Raw genomic sequence first — 17,937 nt, 5'->3', positions numbered from 1 at the left:
TCAAATATTTAATGTTTGCATTGTAGTTATACATCTTCTAAGTAAATAAAAGGATAAATGCGTATTCGAAAAGGAAAATGTTTTTTTTCTGTGTCCGCGAATTTTTCGTTGGAATGGAGGAACAAGATAACTATTTGGCATGTGAATTCTGTACATAATATTCTTAAATTGCATATAAATTTTTAAAAAAATTCCCTTTTTTAAACGGAAATTCCAGTATTTTTTAATATTCTATAGAGTTTACATGCATAACCGGCCATAATCAACTAGTGGGTTAAAACCGGGGAATTTGACTTTTTCCAAAAAAAAATCATTTAAAAAAAATGTGTTTTAATGATTTTTTATTTTGTACATATCTTAATGTTAATGAACATATTGATTAAATCTGGTAATTTCTGGGTGGTGGTCTCACCCCCCCCCTAAAAATTGTATGGTTTCATGATCAATTTAATTAATTACAGGGGCCAAAGGACAAACTTCACAAGGTAAATAACACTCCTATCTTTTATTTCTTTTCATCGTTTTGAAACTTCAAATTTCTCTGCCAGACTTCCAAAGCTGTTAATTATGTCATTTTCTTTTGTACACTTGAATTAGAAAAAAAAGATATTGGTTATTTTAATTTTTTTTTAAATATTCGAGAAGTAAAAATATAAAAATAGTTATACACAATTAATATAAGATTATTTATCATAAAAACCAACGGTATGTTCTTAATTGTGGGGAAAAATTTGTAATGATAACAAACAATTGGATAAACAAAATTTGCAATGATATTGTTCCATGGTAACGGCTATTATCGTAAGTTTATTTTAGTAACATCGAAATTTTTATAGTAGTATTCAATTTATGAAATTATTATCTTGGTATATTTCATATGTTTTTTTCCGACAAAAAATTTCGAAGATTTTTAAAGCTATTTCATAAAATAATAAAATTATCTGTAACATACTGATATACAGGTAATTTTTAAGCTGCAAAGGTATAGGGCTAAATGTTTTAATTTTATGTAGCCATTTTTAGATCTTTATATAAAAATGTAAGATATATAATTTTTTCATTTAAAGTTGATAAATAGATAAAAATAAGACTTTTCATTGATACTTCTATAAAATATTCTTCAATATATCTTAATAATAAAATTAAATTGTAAAACTATGAATTGAAGTTCGAAATGCCAGGTGATAATCTCTTTGTTTCGTTGGAAGTTTTGTACCATTTTTCTTGAATTATTTTGATAGTATATTTTTTTAAAAGTTTTACTTATTTCCATAATCAATGTTAATTAATTATTTTTTCGCAATTTCCTTGAAATATTAAAGTAAATTTAAAACTTTAAAATTTATTTTTAACAAATTATTCATGCAGGAGATATTGTACCGCCAGATGGGGTGACTTTGTGCAGGAATATTCAGTTTTCTAACTTTGATCTAATAAAAAAATAGTTAAATGATGCTGAATTGTACAGCATCTGATCTAATATTTGTTGTCAGCCATCTGGGAAGTAATTCCACGTAGTTAAGAGCTGATTTGAAATGTTTATTATTTGTAAGCAATCACGCCTGGACCATCACAAAGTCACGCCTGGATGGGGTGACATTGTGCAATGCAATAAAATAATGACTCAGATCCATTGTTTTCATTCACTTTGACTTAAAATTGTTTAATAAACAATATTTAACATTAACGTACAATACAAATATATTACATATAAATATGTACTATGTATTAGCAAATCTACTTAAAATGAATATAAAACTCTAACTTTTAGATTTTTTTACATTTTTAGTTTTTTTCTTATTAATTAAATCTTTGGCAACTTTTTTTATGATTTTCAGGTACAATCAAACATTTGATATGAATTGACATGAATGAACAGTTGAATGAATTATTTCATTTAACGCCCCCGAATTGCCTCCAACTCGAAATGTTCCACTCTTATTAACAGTCTCTTATTAAATGTTTTACACAATTAACATATGGAAATTTAAATGAAAAATAACAATATGAAAATGAAAAATAATATTCACTGCGAGATTTCGAATGCTTCGCATGAATTTTGTTCAAAATCGTGTTTCAGTGAATTCCGAACTTTTTTGACGCTTTCGAAATGGATAAACCATTTTTTACTTCTGTCAAAAATTTTTCTAACGATTGTTTGGTGTAGTAATCACAATAATATCTTGATCCAGGCTTTCGTATATAAGTCCTTGGCAAGCTTTTCTCTGAAAAACAAATTGCACAAAGTCACCCTAGGGTGCATTAATTATTAAATAACTAACATTATAATAATTAAAAGCAAAAAATTATGCATAATTTGTTATCTCAATTGAAGACTTTTAAAGTATAGCCTACCTTCTTAGCCAGGATAACTGGAAATTCTTTTACCGAGCAGACTTTCCAGCCTCCGATTATGCGACGTTAAAAATCTGAAACTGTTTGTAACTTGAGCTCACAATTTTCCAAGAACGATGATGTTTACATTGGCAGTTCTTGGTAAACCATTAGTTCATTATGTTGACAACTCAAATCAGTTGATACCGAGCTTAAAGACGCTAAATTGAGAGACGACGCAAAAATTGCACGACACAAAAATTGAAAAAAATGACAGTTTGCACAAAGTCACCCCATCTGACGGCATTGATTTTTTTTCATATTTAATAATTTAAGCAATTCATGATATTTTTTTAGCTTTAATAACGAAACAGTACTATAAAATACCAAATATAACAACAACAACAAAATTATATTAAGAAATATTTTAAGCTATTAATTGGAATCTTTGCACGATTTGCATGCAGAAATGATTTTATTATATGCGTGATGGTAAGTATATAAACATAAATAAACAGAAGAAAACTGAAAGTATTTGAATTGAATATTCAAAATAATAAAAAACAACATTTTGGCTCTTTTTTTCTCCCTTCTTCGGACCATTATAAAATATATTTCGTTCTAAAAAATGTTACTTTCTTCGAGTATATAATTAATTGAATAACATCGATGAACTGTACATTTGAGCAAGTGTTACACTATCAAAAAAGTTCATTGAAATGTATAGAAAATATTTAAACAATTACCAGATAAATTTTTTGAAATATTATTTAAGACTAATTTACAATAAAGTTATTAAATTTTATTTCTACTAGCAACTTTTTTTCTGGCAAACTTGTACAAATTTCAGAAAATAACCAAATTATTGATGTAATCTTACCAAATAGTTTTCTACCCATATTTTTAAGGATTATTGATCTTGATTCATTTAAAAATAATTTCATTCCGTGAATATTTGTTGCTAAATCACATGAATTATTTATTTATATGAATCTATCAAATATGCAGTTGCTGCCATGAATTATATTTAATTAGATGATAGGCTAGAAAAGTTTTTATACAACAAACAAAATTTCATCTAATACTAATCAGCAAGGAACTTAAATTTCCTTTACATTAGTTCATTTAATAACAAAGAACGACAAAAATATCAAGATATATGGGAATGGGTCTATGTTTTAGAAAATATGGATTATCAAAATATTGGATTGTATAAGTGATAGATTAAAATAATTGATAATCACCTTTGGTCATTAATACCGTTACGAAAACTCCATCTCTCAAAATGAAAACTTCGCAATTATAAATCATCACAATGAGAGACAGATGTTATATGATGAAAAATATCATCTCGTAAAACTTTGAATGCATCTATTGTATTCAGCTGTTCATCTAATTTATTCCTCTCTCAAGTTATAAAATACCTGAATAGTCTTCTGAACATCATTAATGTAAATTGATGACTCCTGGGGCTACTACTAGCTTTCTGCATCTGCAATTGTGCAAATTAATGTGAATGAACCTATATAGCTCTCTAAGCTTTATAATTTATACCGGAGCAGTTTTAACAATCATATTTGGTTGAAAAATTAAATCAGGAAATTTTATGATTGTTTAACCAGGCTAAAGAATTCGAATTTGATGCTTAAATATATTTTTTTATCTATATTATACATTTTCCGTCATATGGCTTTTAAAATTATGGAAGAATTTACTTCAAAAGCAAAATAATTGTATTGTATTGGAGGAACAGAAGCCTGAGACAGAATGCTTTTGCTTTTATATGCAAACAACTGTTTGTATTAAATGTACTTTTCTTTCAAATAATAAGTTCTTGACTCTCTTCATTCCCGAAGTTATAATTATTTCTTAAAATACACTTTTATGTGATCATTCTCTTAACATAACGTAGAATAGTCAAAAAGATTAAAAAGCAAAACTTACAGTCTTTCAGTTCTAAAATCTACATACAATTCAATTTATAAATTTTGAAGTTTAATGATATAACAAAAATTGGTTGAAAGTTAGAACAGTTATTTAAAATTCTGACTTTTAACGCAAAATAATTTGTAATTATTCTTAATTCTCAATTAACTAGACTAAACAGACTATTGTTTGAAAGGATATCTGTACTATTTTCAGATACTTTTGTAATATCTAATAAGGTACCTCACCTGTGTTTTTTCTTTTTTAGTTGCTCCTGAACTGAGATCAAATTATGATGCTTCTCTGAAAAATGGTGGATACAGTTTTGAAGGAGCTTTTGGAGTTAATCAAAGTAAGAATAAGCAGTTTACGATTACTAACTGTTATTTATTCTACTGTTGCTATTTAGTTGGCCTGGTAATAACATTAAGAAGTCTAGTTTGATATTTTAGAAGTAAATTGCAAATATAAATGGAGAATGTGCTATTGCACTGTAAAAAATTCCGAATCAAACTAAAGAAAAATTATAGGCACTCGGGGTATCGGTAATTTTACCGTAAAATCCATTTTTACCGGAACACATTACGGAATAAAAATCAGATATACCGTAATTTTTAGAATAATAATTACCTTGAAATAACTGAATCACTCTAATTAATAAAATATTACTGAAAAAATTACGATATAATGTTTTATGGTCAAAATGGTTTTTACGGTAAAATAAAAATTTTACTGATGATGCACGCAGAGGGTCAGTATTTTATATCGTAATTTGATCCGGATGTATTTACATTGTACTGGTCTCTTTAGAAGTTCCAATGAAATGTGAGTCATCATTTTTTTATCTGCGTGTTTTAACGTATCCTTTAATATTTGATTAAATAAGAAAACATAAAAATTTAAGCAGATGAGTTTGATGTAATTGGTATGATATAAAACCCTAATCCAATGTTAATTTTACTTTGTTCATTTCTAAAGTATATATAATTAATAATTTTGAACTTAATTTTTTCCTCCGTTTTTCTGGTTACATAACACGCATTTAACTATATACGTTAAAAAAAGCAATAATATAATCTGAAATGATATTAAATCATTTGTCTTCTTTCAAATATAATAATTTTATCCCAACAGAAAACAACGGACAGAAAACTGAAACACAAGAATTAAATAATTGAACCATGTAAATGCTGAAACTCTTTATTATGTCTTTCTTCTTTCGTATACTTTCATGTTTCTGCATATTAAAAATAATATTAAAATTTCAGTGAAAATGAAGAGTTTTAATTGAAGATAAATAAATAAATATTTGTTTAAATAATTTCTTAAAATAATAAATCATTTTAGTGAAATAATATTTGCTATAATGCAATATTATATTTAGTTTAAGTTTAAAAATATATGAAATTTCATATAAAGAAAAAAAACATCGTTCAGATTGAATTTACATTTAAATACTCATGACATTTAAATGTAAATTTTTGCAATTAAATTTAACATTTTAAGCTCAATTGTTTTCAAAGACACTCTGTTTTTCACAAAATTAAGAATAATTTATTTAGAATAACTAGTTCATTGAAGTAAAAATGTTTTTTTTCAGGACGCAGATGCGATCGTAAGTTTCAAATGCTTCTTATTTTTACTTCATTTTTACACAACATTTTTACTGTGTTCAAATTCACAATAGAAATTTAAATTTTATTACTTAATTTATCTTTTCTAAGTATTTCCCCCAGTATCATCGTACAATTTTTTTTAAAACATGTATCTGAATTAGATTTTCCCTCAATTAATTATAATTTTTTAATGAGAATAAGTACCCTGAAGAGGAAAAATAAATTTTAGCAAAAAAATTATCATAAAAAGCAGTTTTTTTTAAACTACTAAAAACCTAACTAAGTATAATATTCATTTTTACATAAAATTTCTATCCCAGAGCACAACTGTAATTTAATAAATAATTTATATTTACGATGATTTTGTGTTTTATTAGGTGGACTCATTGATAGTAAGAAATCAATTTATTTTATTTCAGCACTTTTTTTGGAAAATAATGTTTGCAAAAAAATGTTTGTTTAGTCATTGAAATTATTTGTACACTAAATAAACTAAAATTTACTTTCTGCATAGGTTAAACAAATTAAAAATTAATTCCATATTCTCTTATGTCATCTACATTTTCAGTGAGGTAACACTACAATGAGATCAAGAGAAGAGCTGAAATCTTCTTTTAGTGACCTTTCTGTAAATTAATTATTCTGAATAATAATATTTGCAGTTTTAAATTCATTTAATAATTTAACTGAAGTTTAAAAATGAGCATTTAATTTCTTCTTGTAATGTGATGCACATATCCTGCTGATATTATCTATACAATAGTGTTGAAACTGAGTTCTTAAGAATAATCATGTTTTAAAAATAATGAGGTTTTAAAAATGTCTGTGTTCTGTGCTCAAAATGAAAGCAAAATATACCAGCCTGAATAACTTTTGTGCTAATGATCTGATTACTATTAATTAATTTACAGAATGACACACACAAACGTGTTTTCTTTAAATAAGGATATTTTGCTTTATAAGTTTTGAATAATAAAATAGGAAAAGTAGCAGCAATTGGAAAAATATGGTCAAGTTAAAGTCAAGAGAGCAGTCGAAAGTTTATCTCCTTTAATGTTAATTTCACTTTTTTGTGTATTTTGCAATGTCTCTTTTAGTTTTTTAAGCAAATCCAAATCTTTTTGCAAAAGTTTTAAAATTAATTTATCCAAAGATTATTATCTAATTTATCCACCGTAAACTTTTTTAAAAATTCTTTTAATAATTTTTTATTATTATATAATTAAGGTTCGACGAATTTTAAATAGTAAGGTATACTTTCCATTTTACATCATTTTGAACTATGTAAATGCATATTTTGAAAAAAAAGGTCTACTATTTTTTTTAGAAAATTAAAATATAGTTGATTTTTTTAAAAAAAGTATCATAATTTCGAAACTATTTGGCAGATTTTGCTCAAGTTTTGCATTTTGTCATTCACGTTTACATAATTTAAAATGCAATTCAATATTTTTTAATTCTCATTACCACCAAGAAATTACCTTCGGATAAGAGAATTACATAAATGTGTGCAAGTAATTTTCTATCAGCTTTAAAACTTTCTGAGATATAGCTAAAAGCGTAAAAATGGAAATTAACATAAGGTTATCAAATTTCGACAGCCCTGCTATATTTTCCTGATGTATTCAAATATTTTTAAGATTATGACTTACCCTCTCTCTCATTTTGATGTTCCAATTTTTTGCAAAAAGAAGTTTATTAAAAAAGACCTTTTGTGCGTGTTTCTGTAACATTATTGGCATTGAAAACTAATTAGGAAGCAAATTTTAAGTCTCTCTTTCGAAATATTAAGATTGGCACTCAGTTTGAGAAAATCAGAGTATTAGAAAAGTTATTTAAAGTGATATATTTTTTTGGTTTACTCACGGTTTATTTAGCATATTATTATTTTGGTGCATTGTATTTAATTACAGAATATTATTAACTTTTATTGCATTTTCACATAATTTTTCCACATCAGTGGTTTTTACTGGTCTGCTTTTATTCCATATTATTATTATATTCGAACAATCCGAAACTCTTAAAAATTAAATGAACACAACTTATGTAACCTTGTTTGAAACAGAAACTTGAACTATTTGCGAATGAACCACATTATGTAGAATTGTCGACAAATGTCATGATTTATTATCATAGCATAAAAATGTATTAAAAAAGTATTTTGTTAATCATTGCATTTGAGCATTTTAAAGGAAAAAAGGAGCGAAGCGGATTTTTATGATAACTTTTGGAAGACTTAAAAAAATCTTGCTGAAGTAAATGAGTATTTGCACTACAATGCAACTGCAAACATATTTGAAATTATTATTTTTTACGAATTTGAAAGGGCTACTTTTATTCCATCCTTTTATTTTATTTTTTTAATTTCATTTCATCTCAAAATAGAACTTTTTCAGCTTAAAAAATTTTACTAATCTGTTACATTGATAAATACCCTAAACAAAGGATTTTGTTTGTAAGTAAGTTAACAATTTCATAATGCAACACTTGTGAATAAACGAGTTCAATTTATATTGCAGTAAAAAAACACTGTAAATTTAAATATTTTTAGTCTTTGTAATTAGTTACAGTAGTTAATCGCAATGTAAAAAATAAAACAAAAATGAAATTTGCAAAGTGCAGAATATTATTAATTTTTATACAATTAATTTATTTTTTATATGTATTTCAGGAGCAGCTACTGGAAGTAAGTTTAAAGAAATTTAGAAAATTCAAACTGCGTAAATAATTAATTATGCATCATTAAAAAGAAATATAATTTAAGTAATAATTATATATTTTAGTGGATAAAACTGGGAAAATTTTTTTCTATAGTATGAGGTTTTTTGATAGATTTTAGATACTTTTGGATATCTGATTTCAAATCTGCTATCGGTTTTCATCACCAAGCTACATATATATACTTAACATTTTTAAATTTCAGCAAAATATATACTAAAAATGTCAAAAACAATTTGTAGCTTTAGGAGCAAAACCAATTTCATGTTTAAAATCTCCACATCCAAGCAAGGCAAGATCAAGTATTTGTATAAATGCAACAAAAAAATTGTATCCCAGTGTAATTTATTTGGAATTTGAAAGTTATAATTGAACATGAGGAAAGTTATAATAACTTTAACAATTAATACAGAACAGTTTCTCAATTAACAATTCTACATTCATTTTCCTGTACCTCATTCCCGGTGCAATCTCGTCAAAATAAAATATTGTCTAACATATAAGCTAAACACGAGTCTATGATGAATTAATTTTAATTTCTCATCCAAATAAATGATAAATAACTGTTTTAATACTTAAATTTGAATAATTATATCATACTTTACTAGTCTGTTTTCTTGTTTTTTATGATATCATTTCGTACTAGGTTTTCTTCGGAGTAAAAGAGTTTAGTAAAAATATTTTAATCAATAAATACTATTGTTATGTCAATATGTAAATTGACTTAAAAATATTACACATTGTAAATATTTGTAAAGGATTTATCAGGTATGAAGTATCGGCTAATTATTTGTGTTACATCTAGATATTATGTGAATGTGGACGAATTTGGAAATTAAATTTAATTTGCTCTTGTACTAGTAAAATACATAAAAAAGTAACAGTAAATGCATATTAACGTGATATGCAAATGGGGTACTAATGTGAAAAATGTTATCTTCGAGCCTTACTTCTTCATAAACAATATAAATAGATGTATACATAAATAAACAGAAAAAATGCATACCATTTTCTTCTTTTGAATAAAAGATCTACGTGCTATTTTTAAAAGTCATTTTTTATTCCATTTATTTATTTTATTTCAGTAAGGAATACCGTTAATGGTAAGATTTATATACTAACTCTAACTTTTACTAACTCTTTACTTTATACTAACTTTATACTAACTCTTTACTTTTTTTTCAATCTGAACCTCCTGCAACTCATGATTATGATAAATTTTCAAACGATTTTAACAACATTCATTTGAACAATATGAATAAATTTAAAAATATTCATCGTTAAGCATTTTTTTTATTTTGTATGTCCCAATTATGTACTTTTAAAAAAAAATCGGACAAAGGCATTTTATTCTTAAACGAATTCTCAATAAGCAACTTCCTTCCCGAAGAAAACAGCGAATTATAGCGACAAATATCAGAAGTATATTTTTCGCTACATTTGTTATACTTAAAAACTGGTCAAAAATTTAAAAAAGACTAATCAGAAGTATTTCGATATGTATCAGAATAATAAGTTCCCGAGTCTTAAATAATTTTCGGAATAAATGTAATTTTTTCTGAAATTTTTGACTTACTTCATATATAAATGGGATATTTCGGAAAATATGTCAATATTAAAGTGTTTTTCTCCACACTTTTATTTATTTCTTCTTATTTATATGACTATGATCTAACTGATTTACCAACAATTGATTTCTTAACATATCTTCATGTCATAAAATTAATTTATCAAAGTTAAATATTTGTTTTTAGGTGGAGTGGGAAATCGTAAGTAGTATTTATTTAATAATTTTGTTTTTTTATTACTTAAGGAAAAATTATTCTTCAAAGCTTTGTACTTCAATATATTAAATAAATTTTAATTTAATAAGCAATTTCTCTGCCGATTATGTCTTATGTATTATATCTCTCTTATGAAAATAATAGTATTTACATAATAGCAAAGAATTAGTTTAATTAATTTTCACTCCAGAATAACGTAAAAAAGAAAGCAGAAAATTCAGACGGAGATAAAATAATAAATTTTAAAGAGTTTCAATAGAAAAATTATTCAGAAAGTAACGATAAAATGTTTATAATTTTCAATATTGAAAAGTTGAATATTAAAACAATTATAATGGTAAAAAATTAAATTTATCTATTTTATCTAGCGCAATAAAATGTTTATGTCTTTTGGAATTAAAACGTTTAAGCTCTAAATGATTTTTATTTTAAAACAATTCCATGAAAGAAAAAAAAATCGTTCATAAAATTGATCGAAAACGGTACGGTTAAACAGTTTGATTAAATAATCTTAGGAATATTTTTTGACATATAGTAATTATTGAAGTTTTTCATCAAAGTTTAATCTATTCAATTCATTGCTTATTTAAAAGAATTCGCAAATTTAATATTATCACATGGGATGCAGGAAAAAAATAACATTGTCGAGAAAAAAAATGGCAAAGTTATACAGAACTCCTAGAACTCCGAGAACTCCTAGTTCAGTAAATGTCATTGATGCGGACAAAAACTAAAGAATGACAAAATGGAAAAGTATATTTTTCCTCTTCACCAAAATTTATGATAAGTAAATAAATAATAATATTTGTCCTTTTCCATTTTATTTTAAAAGGCTGTCCCCAAAATCTGTCCTCAAAATGGAATTTAGCGAGGGTGTCATTTTCCTTAAAAATGGGCTTGTATCAGTGATGCCGAATAGTGATACATAATTACTGCCTGTGGTTCTGGCCTTGGTATATATGTGCATATAAAAAATTAAAAAGAACAGTAATGGACTAAACTGTAAAGTTTATAATACGTGATGAATATTCTTCAAAATTAACCTTTTTTTAAAAAAATAGTAGATTTATAATCAGAAAAGGGGAAAGCATTATTAAAATTTAATGCCCAGGTGTGTTTTGATTGATTAAAATGAGCATATCTTATATGGGAAAGTTAATTAAGTGAATAAATATTTCAGAACTCTATTTTAATACGAAAAATACATTTATATTTGCACATTATTATTATAAATATTTATAATGTAAAATACAACTATTATATTTTATAGTAATGGGAGCTATAAGCAGTAAGTAATTCATACATTTTAAAGAATATCTTAGTTAAACTTAGTAGTAAAGAATATCTTAGTTAAACTTAGTAGTAAAGAATAAGTTAGCTTAATTATATTTTGAATGATAGAAGATAATAATTTTATTATAATTGTTGGATCAATTACATTAAAAAAAACTATGGAAAATTGAAGAAAAAGGGGGCGAAAGTTTTTCATAGAAAACATAAGTTAACGTCGTTTTTTGAAGCTCTTTCTCTTAATTAAAATTAAAGAGCCTCATTTTAAGATAAATATACGCTTGAGGTACACTTAAAGTAAGCTAATATGTAGCATCTAGGCGTAAAGAATTAAGACTATAGAACGGAGAAAAAAAGTTTTAAAAGTTATAAAAAAATTTTCTAAAAAAATAGCTTACTAGGCTTTTCTTCATATATACGTTTCGCGCCATTCCCAGAATTAGTATGGAGAGCTCTGACTGAAGATAGGCGAATTCATTTCTAATTTTTTGTACTGTACAATTGACTGAATAAAGTACAAGCATTTTTAATGCATCATCCGTAAAATACATTTTACCGTAACATAACTTTTAACAGTGAACCGTATTGAACAGTGAATTTTCTTCCGTAATTTGTAATGCAATATTTATTTATTAGTATAAAAACTACGGTTCATCAGATTTTTGTTTCCGTAACATGCTCTAGTTAAAATGGATTTCACAGTAAATCTAGAATGGACTCCTCGGTAAATATATGTTGTTGTTATCTTATCCTCCACTAGACCGTTAATATAGAGAACCAGAACGAGAGAAGTGTATAAGTCTTCTCTGGAAAGACTCAAGCAATCCAGGATGTGTTTTGCAGAGGCTACGGAAAATATATAATGGGCAAGTAAATAATAATTTCAATAAATAGTAATAAGCAAAAATGAATTTCCAGTACTATGGATTTTACGGTCGTTTTACCTTAGTTTCATCCGGAATTTTTTACAGTGTAGGTATGTTCATTCTGTGGTTTTATGTAAGTTAATTTTACAGTACATTACATAATTAAAAGAGATTCGATAAAATAAAAATATCTTTAATAAGAAGAGAGTCAATGTAATTATTTAAACACAGTTACTTATGTTTATTCTGATATCAAGGTTCAGTTTCGCTGTGTAATCCTATTAATATAACGTAACATTGAAATTATCGGATATCTATAAAAATTATTGGAATTTCAACAAATTTTTAATTCGTCCTTTTATTTTGAATATTTACCATTGATTTAATTGCTCTTAAATTAAGTTTTTATTCAATAGAATAATGATTAATATCTGGTTTACTTTTATAGGCCTCACTGACAGTGGAAGTAAGATTTAGTCTTATTAAATTCTTATTTTATCTACGTTTCGTTAGGTTGATCTTAAAAGTTACAGTAACCTCAATTTAAATTATCTTTATATCGCAGTAATATTTCTACTATTATAAAAGGAAAGTAATTTGCGTTTTCCTCATTAACTTTTTTTTAATGTATCAAATTTCAATAACTGAAATAAGTAATAATAAAATGAATTCAATTGAAGCAGACTTCGATTTGAAATTGGTTACTCTGTTAATGGCAATAGCTTAATTACATTAAAATGTATACTAAATAAAAATGCGAGGACTCATATTTGGCGTAATTAAATTAACAAATTGTGAATGAAAACATACCTTTAGAAATGAAATTTTATACAAATTTAAAAATATTTTTTTAAGGTCTTCATGAAATACTAAGTATTTTTTTAAAATTTTAATTACAATTTTCATTGAAAATAGTAATATATTTGATTTTCACATGTACTTGCTTAAAATGTTTATTACACTAAATTGTTATATATTTTTTTAAAAAAAATTCAAGCAAAACATACATTTTTAAATTTTAATATATTTATTCAGTAGTCAAAGTGTTTTTTCGAAGAAAATTTTGAGCACTCTGTAATTTTGATCAGATATAAAAATAATATACTTATAATTACTGCTCATTTAATTTCAGACAATTTTTCCTCCTTCCTTCTGTCTGTTTAATAATATCTTAATAAAACTTTTCCTAAGTTTTAATTAGTCTTTTAATATTTATTTAAATTCTCTTTTAATCAAATGAAAATTATTCTAGCTGCTCTTGGACCAGTAGGTAAGTTAGAAAATATTTTATTATTTAAGGCAGATTTCCAAAACTTCAGATTGATGCATGGCACCATTTTATGAAATAGATACAAAATCATCGCCTCAAATACAAAACATCTACTCCTTATCGTGTTGTTAATCATATCTGCTAATATTTGGAAAAAAAATTTCATAGAAAACAAAAATTAGACAAAAAATAATGTAATAAATTTTGCTGTAATAATTATGCCCTCTGTAAATTTCAAATGTGAACTATAATAATGTAAATAATGTAAAATAATAAATATCACTAGTTAATTATATAAAATGGTAAAATGGGCTTGTTTTTCCGAAATCACAAATACAAATCCTGATCAAGATGCTAATAAGACCTGAAAAACAATTATAAAGGAATAATATAATTAAATATTAAAAATATAATTTGAAATAAATTCTTTTAATAATCCTTCCACTACATTTTTCGTTTCATTTTCGATTTCTCTAATGAGTTTCTTTGTTTTACAATTTTACATAATAATAAACGATATACTAATCAACCATGTTTAATATAATCGGAATATTAACTCGAATTTGAAAAATTAAAAAAATTTAATATTTCAAAACAAATGTATAATTATTGTTTGTTAATGTTATTCGACAATTGTAATAAATCAATGCTTAATTTGTTGAAAATATCTAAAAAATAGTTTTTATTTAGAGTTTATTTATTTACTTTTACTTTATAAGAAAAGAAAATGCATTGCTTTAACAAACGCGTGCATAATAGATGCTTTAATGTTCAACTGGAGGAGTTTTAAGAATATGATCTGAAGCCTCAATATATACAGACATTAATGTATACTTTATTTATATTTCAGGTGGATTAGTGAACGGTAAGATTTTAACTAAAAAATGTATCATTAGAAATTCAAACATATAAATGGAAAATTGTTATTTCAGTTTAATAATAAAATATAAATAATTTAATCTAATTCATGGAAAAAACAATTATTATTGCTTAATTATATATTCCCTTTTATTAGCTGTCGGCCATGCTGGTAAGTAACGTTTTTGTACAAACAATTTTTTTTTTTTAAATTCCGATATTTAGTATTATGAAAGCATTTTTTTCACTTAAGCTTTATACTTATCATTTTAAACTCAAGTATATAAAATAATTTTTCTTTTTAGAAATTAAATGACAAATATGAATATATATAATTAGTTTTTGTTATAAATGATATGTCTGGGTTAGATGGTCAAAGGAGGAGAGATGGCAAGTTTAATTATATTTATTAATATATTTGTTAATATGTGTAGCCGATGCAGCTTTAAAGGAAGCAGTTTAATTTGTTTTTCGTTTTGGACAAAGTGCTTTTTGCGACATCGAAAAATATGAAAAGGCTTAATTTTTACTTTATTAAAATATTTTTTGAATTACGTATTTTGTAGTTTTTCAATAAGCTGGTAATATGTTTTCAATTAGTTGGTTCTGTAAGGCACATATATATACCACAATCTTTGTTCTCGAGTAAAAAGCAGAGGTATATAACAGCAGAATGACATAAAAAATTCGATGACCATCTCATCTTCAGCATTAGCAGAAACGGCGACATAAAATCGAGGAGTGTTACTACTTTTCATTTATGTGTACAGACATATCAAGAATCATAGGGTCCTTAAATGTTTAAAATTGGTGAAAAAAAAATAAGAAATTAAGATGTATATTAGTAAATTCATATTGACCACGGTGATTAATATTTTTAAATGAACGAATCTAGTTACAAAAACTTTGGTTTCGTTAATGGTTTTTATTTGATTTTGAGTAATTTAAAATTTGAATACAATGCAACTTTCATCTCATTATTATGAACTATTTCAGGCGGTCATCTCATTCAAGGTAAGCATTTCAAAATTGTTTTTAACTTATGCACCCATATAAGTTTTCAGCATATTACAATATAAAAAATAGTTTTCAATAGCTTGTTTGCTTTTGGTTAGGTACATATAGTGTTTGTCATCAAACTTGAAGTACGTAATAACTAAAATATACAGAGCTACGAGTTTTGGAAAATTTGTGCTTTCTGAAATCATGTAGTTTTTTTTAATGACTCAACATGAAATGTTAGTATCAGTTTTCGATAAGAAAAACTGAGCTTTGTATAATTTAACAAAAAAAATACAACAATATAAAAAGCTATAATCTTATCTCATTTAAATTCTAACATGAAAAAATATGGTTAATTTTAAAAAAGACCTTAATATTGTCATTAAGATGATGATGATTAATTCTAATACACTTTGTGCTATTATAGTCATAAAAATTTGTCTACAGATTGCGTTTATGTTGAATATCATTTTCGATGCTTGTATCACATATATAAACACTAAATAACAAATTGAGGACATTAATAAATACATTAACTTCAATATTTGGTCTTTAATTTGGTAAAGTGAGACTGATATAAACGTGACTGGATGTATCTTTGATACAAGTATGCAAACTGATAGATAAAAATAGATAGCAAGAAAAAAATTATTTAGAAGATTAATGATAGATTAATGAGTATAATTACCATCTACTTTTAAAGATTTCTAGCAACGTTGCGATCATAATACGAAAACAAAACTTTATTTTTTAACAAAAATAAATTTAATTTTTTAGGAAAACTGAATGAAAGTAAGTATGTTTACAAATTTATCTGCCATTTATAGTATAATGAATTTCATATATGTTAAATATTTAATTCATTTTAAATTCCTACTGCATACAATTTTTTTAAAAAAAATTTTAATCATAAGAGTGCTTTATATTACAATAATATAGTCTAATTTCTTATACGATAAAATTGACTTAACTTTCAAATAATTCTTATCAATTTTTATTAAATAATGAAGTGTATCAAATGTAGCTGCTGATTGAAACCATCAAATTTTGAAAGAATTAAAAATATAAAGACTCAGATTTCATTAAAATTGAGCTAAATTTTTTTTTAAAATTTGCAATTTGTAAAATGTATGTTTCTTTTTCATATCCCAGAAATAAATTAATATTTTAATAAATGAATGTGCAAATTAGTATAATTGGCTTAACATTGAAATATTAAAATGTATTAGAAGAAAATAGTAATTAGACATTGTTCAAAGATCGTAAATAATGCATACAAGTTTGTATAAATATCACTTGTGTTCATATAATTTTTAACGCATTTAAGGATGCAGTTCAAACTAATTAATATTTCATTTAGTACTTAATAATCGAAATATTTCAATTTAATTTGCAAAATATTATTTAAATGTAAATGAAGCAGTAATGTATTAAATTTCAATACCATTATTCATTTTTAGTATAACAAACTCTAGATTAAAATATATGCTAATTTATTACAGTTGATTTCATGGTAAATGGTAAGTTTTGATTATTCTAATAAGGACAAATAAATCTTACTTTCTAAAGCGTAGAATTCAATATAAATCAATTGTACCGATTCATATAGTGATACGCTAATATACGTACAGCGTTAATAGCTACTACTAATGTATAAATAAAAAAAAATTTAAAAAAAAGTTAGTACAGAAAAATTAAAAATGTTTCGACTTTTATCGAATGAAAGCTATTGCCCAAAAGTATATGGTAAGCAAAATCCACAGAATAGACAATAAAAGGCATAACAGAGATGAACACACCTTTAAAATAGAAAAAAATATCAAATAAGTGTCCATAGACTATTTAGTTTTTAATAATGTATTACTTAGGTCACATGGATGTCAATAATGTGATGTTTGATTATCTTCCTCACTGCAGAAAAGCTACTTTTTTTCTCCCTTTAAATTACTTAATATTGCAAATTTTTTTTTAACGTTAATGAAAAAATAATTTTTCATGCAATATTTGGATGCTTTGTAATCCCAAATACATAATATTTACACAAACCAAAAACATATTTTTGATGCAAAATTATTATTTTAAATTTTGTAATAAGTAATTAATAGAATTTGTACAATTTGAAAGTAAAGTGGAAAAAAACGTCAGAGAATGTTTTTTAATACTTTTATTTTTACTATATTTATTTGCAATTAACTTGTTTTTCATAAATTCACTTTCCAGATGCTGCTTGTGGACGTAAGTAATTTCCTTATTTTTTTTATTTAAGCCTTTTG

General features: G+C 24.9%; 1 protein-coding gene across 1 annotated transcript in view; it reads left to right on the top strand.

The window, feature by feature from the left end:
- Window positions 1–17,937, top strand: part of LOC107447057 (uncharacterized) — a 47,740-nt gene that overhangs the window by 28,693 nt on the left and 1,110 nt on the right. Inside the window, exons 21-36 of the mRNA XM_071183800.1 lie at window positions 462–485; window positions 4,529–4,612; window positions 5,861–5,875; window positions 6,254–6,268; window positions 8,548–8,562; window positions 9,680–9,697; window positions 10,349–10,363; window positions 11,649–11,666; window positions 12,983–13,000; window positions 13,787–13,804; window positions 14,655–14,669; window positions 14,820–14,834; window positions 15,659–15,676; window positions 16,442–16,456; window positions 17,167–17,184; window positions 17,885–17,899. Of these exons, the coding sequence (XP_071039901.1) occupies window positions 462–485; window positions 4,529–4,612; window positions 5,861–5,875; window positions 6,254–6,268; window positions 8,548–8,562; window positions 9,680–9,697; window positions 10,349–10,363; window positions 11,649–11,666; window positions 12,983–13,000; window positions 13,787–13,804; window positions 14,655–14,669; window positions 14,820–14,834; window positions 15,659–15,676; window positions 16,442–16,456; window positions 17,167–17,184; window positions 17,885–17,899 (336 nt within the window). The remainder of the gene's footprint in view (window positions 1–461; window positions 486–4,528; window positions 4,613–5,860; window positions 5,876–6,253; window positions 6,269–8,547; window positions 8,563–9,679; window positions 9,698–10,348; window positions 10,364–11,648; window positions 11,667–12,982; window positions 13,001–13,786; window positions 13,805–14,654; window positions 14,670–14,819; window positions 14,835–15,658; window positions 15,677–16,441; window positions 16,457–17,166; window positions 17,185–17,884; window positions 17,900–17,937) is intronic.

Source organism: Parasteatoda tepidariorum, chromosome 7, assembly GCF_043381705.1.
Source record: "Parasteatoda tepidariorum isolate YZ-2023 chromosome 7, CAS_Ptep_4.0, whole genome shotgun sequence".
Taxonomy (NCBI): domain Eukaryota; kingdom Metazoa; phylum Arthropoda; class Arachnida; order Araneae; family Theridiidae; genus Parasteatoda; species Parasteatoda tepidariorum.
This window is presented reverse-complemented; position numbering and strand designations above follow the sequence as displayed.